The following is a 1,872-nucleotide window of genomic DNA, read 5'->3' on the forward strand; positions in this document are numbered from 1 at the left end:
CAGCCAATGACATTTGATGTCCATATTTTTTGTGATTTTTAGAAAAGCAAGAAAAGTTCTCATGGGGTGCTTATTAGACAGAATAAAGTAATTGCAGTTAAATGGGGATCTTGAGTCTGTTCTACTCTCATATACGAAATATTTACTTGTGCAGCAAAATTGTCATTTTGATGCCATGGTCTTGACTCATCTGCCAGCTGCCTTTGAAACGAAGTGGAGCAGTGAGCACAATTGTATTGGTCTTTCCACCTCTCATAGTAACTACTCCAGTATGCTTCATAACATACTCGTATTTTTCAATTCTGGTTGAATTATCTTTACACTTGTACCCAGCAATAGCTAAAGTGAAACTCTTCCCAACATGACTCTTGGCTGGTGTTACGGTGTACCTTTCACAGATGAGGTCCCTGAATAGTCCTTTTGCAAAGTACATTTCCATACTTTGTCAGGATTCTCATCTCCTATGAACAGTAATCTTTGTGAGAAACCTACTAAGTCTGAAAGGTCTATTGGTTCCACTCCACTACATGTACCTACTGATCCCTTACCAGGTCTCCATTGTCTTATTCCAAATGGCTGGTCAAAGTAAAGTCTTGGGTTGATGTGGGGGCATACCTGTGAGCTGCTTGTACCACACGAGCATGTTACCTCAACAGAATCTTGTGACAATCTTCGCTTCTTGTTCCCATTAGTTACACTATTACTCCTTTCGGCATAGACCTGGTAAGCTTCATGGTAATGTCTTTTCAAAACATTTGAAGATTTAAAGGCTGGGAGATGATCAACACCTATGTTGTAAAATCGCACAAATGACAGCAATCTGTTTGCCCACTTTCCTCTGTCAATAAGACGTAACAAGCTGATTTCACTAAACAAAACAAGTTCCTCTTGAACTTCAGGAATAGATAGAACATTGTTGACTTGACTGTAACTTAACTTCCAGAAGAGTTCTGAGTAGTACTTATCTTGCACAGTTATTGCTACAAAGTTAGTCCTGATTGCACTGTAGCATAATGCGACAATATCAGCACAAAAACTTTCCACATACTGTAACCATATCAACCCAGCTTTCAAAGCATCACCATGGATACCTGTGAGGACATCTTTCATAAAGCCCACACAGTCATCCTTCAAAGCTGGTACATCATACTTGTCTGCCAATGTGTGAATACCACAAACATTATCAATAGTCAGTGTTAGTGTCCCTGTATACAAGAACTTCAAGAAATCAGAGAAAGCTGCCTCTCCTTCAGGTGATTCTTGAAGTGCGATCTTCTTTTCTTCAGCTTCTTTCCAGTTTTCACCCATCAGCATAGTCTTGAAGACTTTGCTTTGTGTTGCCAAGACAAACCTGTGTGCAGGAAATACCAGTTCTCCAACTGTCAAAGTCACATCACTGATGTCTGCATTGTTGAAATGCTCACCAATGTTGGCAATGATGTTGGTCTTATGCTCAATGAACTCCTGTCCTGATGCTTTCCGTGCCATCTTGTTACCAGGTTTAAACTAGTTGTTTTGAAATCTAGACCTGAAAGACATAATCAAAGAAGAGCTTATCAATATTAATTGTTGCCTAAAGTTACTTAAATTGCAACCCACTACCTCCAAACACAACGGATGCAGGGAGGACGCAGTGAGGATACAGGAATGCTGTTACAAAGATGCAGGGACATGCTCAGGCCTACAAATCCTGGGGAAATCTGTGAGAGTGTGGGCTCTCGCAGGAGAACTTTATGAGTATCTTTGACTCAAGCAAATTTAAGATTGCCTCGATTTACGTACACGTATCTACCATCCGCTGCCCAAAATAATGATTTAAATGAATCAATTTTAAAATTGACACTGAAGTTTTCAGCATCTGCCAGAAAAACG

The 1,872-nt window shown here is 40.0% G+C and overlaps 1 protein-coding gene across 1 annotated transcript; it reads right to left on the reverse strand.

Moving 5' to 3' along the window:
* Positions 1-378: 378 nt before the first annotated feature.
* Positions 379-1,488, reverse strand: LOC140157974 (BTB/POZ domain-containing protein 17-like). The gene has a single exon (XM_072181223.1). It carries the CDS (start codon positions 1,486-1,488, stop codon positions 379-381), a length of 1,110 nt encoding a protein of 369 aa, XP_072037324.1.
* Positions 1,489-1,872: the final 384 nt, after the last annotated feature.

This window comes from Amphiura filiformis, chromosome 7, assembly GCF_039555335.1.
Source record: "Amphiura filiformis chromosome 7, Afil_fr2py, whole genome shotgun sequence".
Taxonomy (NCBI): domain Eukaryota; kingdom Metazoa; phylum Echinodermata; class Ophiuroidea; order Amphilepidida; family Amphiuridae; genus Amphiura; species Amphiura filiformis.